This window comes from Rhinoraja longicauda, chromosome 8, assembly GCF_053455715.1.
Source record: "Rhinoraja longicauda isolate Sanriku21f chromosome 8, sRhiLon1.1, whole genome shotgun sequence".
Taxonomy (NCBI): Eukaryota; Metazoa; Chordata; class Chondrichthyes; order Rajiformes; family Arhynchobatidae; genus Rhinoraja; species Rhinoraja longicauda.
Genome location: NC_135960.1, coordinates 21,814,567 through 21,816,194, shown reverse-complemented (window position 1 = coordinate 21,816,194; position 1,628 = coordinate 21,814,567). Strand labels below are relative to the sequence as shown.

Sequence of the window (1,628 nt, the reverse complement as noted above, 5' to 3'; positions counted from 1 at the left end):
AAAAATTGTTCAGATGTATTTTTAAATGCTATTGAGGTAAGCAACTCATTCACCGTGGACAGATATTTCCCCTGTTATTTTCACACTGAAGGATATGGTCAGTCATTGGATCCTGGTAACTGGTGATGATGTGTTGTGAAGACCACATTGACAGAAAGCACTGGGTGCGTCTGCTTAAATTACTTCATGTGACATTAGTCTGAGTCCCACAGCCTTCCTTCGAATTGGAGATGCTGAGGTTTAACATTTCTGCCCCTAAAAATAACCGTAATACCAGGTGCAACCTTGCCCACGGTGTTAGGTTTCATTGATAGAACACCCTAACTTGAAAACTCAACGTTGTAAACAGAAAGTGCAAGTAGATTTATCTAATGGACATATTAGAATATATAACATTTCTTTTACAATAAATAACATATTATGTAAACATATTAGTATGGTAAATTGTCTTTGTTTTTTTTGAGTCAGTGCAGTAGGAGTTGTGCATCTCATCCAAAGGGATGTCCTCATAAACATCAGACAGGGAGGTGCTTTTCTCCTTCTCTAAGCTGAAAATATACATGCATGAAACAATTATGTAAAGTAGGTTCCACTAATCAACAGTTTCAATAATTACTACCTCTAATTGCTCATTTCTTTTGGTAGAAATTCTTTCAACTCTTCATTTTAGATGAGAACTTCATTTTGTTTTAAAGTTTGCAACTATCAGAGAAGTGGGCTGCCAACTTCAATAATTTTGGATAATAATATCACACACAAGTAATTCCAATAAGACAGTTCTTAGGCTTGTTTTAAAAGTGGTAAAATAAATTAACATGTTCACAAATCTCACCATTTTTCTCTGATTACTAAGACAGAAGGTGCATATAGATCTGGGAGCTGCAGTATTTAAGTCGTTATTGCTGCCCTGCCTGACAGCTCGATATTTTAAGCAGGGCTGCCCGTCCAGGCAATCCTCTCCCAGGAGGAGGACATTCGCCAGATGGGAAATATAACTGGAGGCCAAGTGCAGGGTCTCTATCTTCGATAGTTTGCGGTCTGATGGCTCGGTTGGAATGAGATTCCTGAGAGCTGAGAATGCTGTGTTCACACTGTGAGTTCTGTCCCTCTCCCTCGCGTTTGCTGCTTGCCGTTGTTTGTTAATGCCAGTTGAATAGGTCTTTCTCTTCTTTTTTGCAATGCCATCAATCTGACTGTTCTCACTCTCGCTCTCAAGTTCCTCGGTATCAGAAGCAAAGGTTTCTGATGGACAGGTCTGAATATTCCCTGTAGACTTCATTATGCATCTACTATGGGAAGAAGCTGAAAATTGTGCACCATGGGTCAGAGAGCACTAGCATTTCCTGTGATAGAAGTACCCAGTATTTCAAAACAGAAAAGCTGACATCAGTGTCCACTTTATCCCCTGGTAGTTCAGCAGGCCATTTTCTGAATGATTACTACAAATAGGCTGAATCATGTGGCTTCTGTATAAGGCAAAAAGGGTGGAGCTTTTACTCCTTGGAACATTACTTACCTTTAAATTAAAGTTGTAGCAAGAGCCTAACCATTTCAAAATCATAGTATTATTTATTTTACAAATGGGGTTATTTTGAAAAAAACAGTGATGTGTAAATGGTTAAGTTACA

General features: G+C 38.6%; 1 protein-coding gene across 1 annotated transcript; it reads right to left on the bottom strand.

Annotated features, from left to right (window-relative positions):
* Positions 1-515: 515 nt before the first annotated feature.
* Positions 516-1,279, bottom strand: LOC144596211 (transcription factor 15). The gene is made up of 2 exons (XM_078404415.1): positions 833-1,279; positions 516-548 (listed from the first exon to the last, which is right to left on the bottom strand). Exons 1-2 carry the CDS (start codon positions 1,277-1,279, stop codon positions 516-518), a joined length of 480 nt encoding a protein of 159 aa, XP_078260541.1.
* Positions 1,280-1,628: the final 349 nt, after the last annotated feature.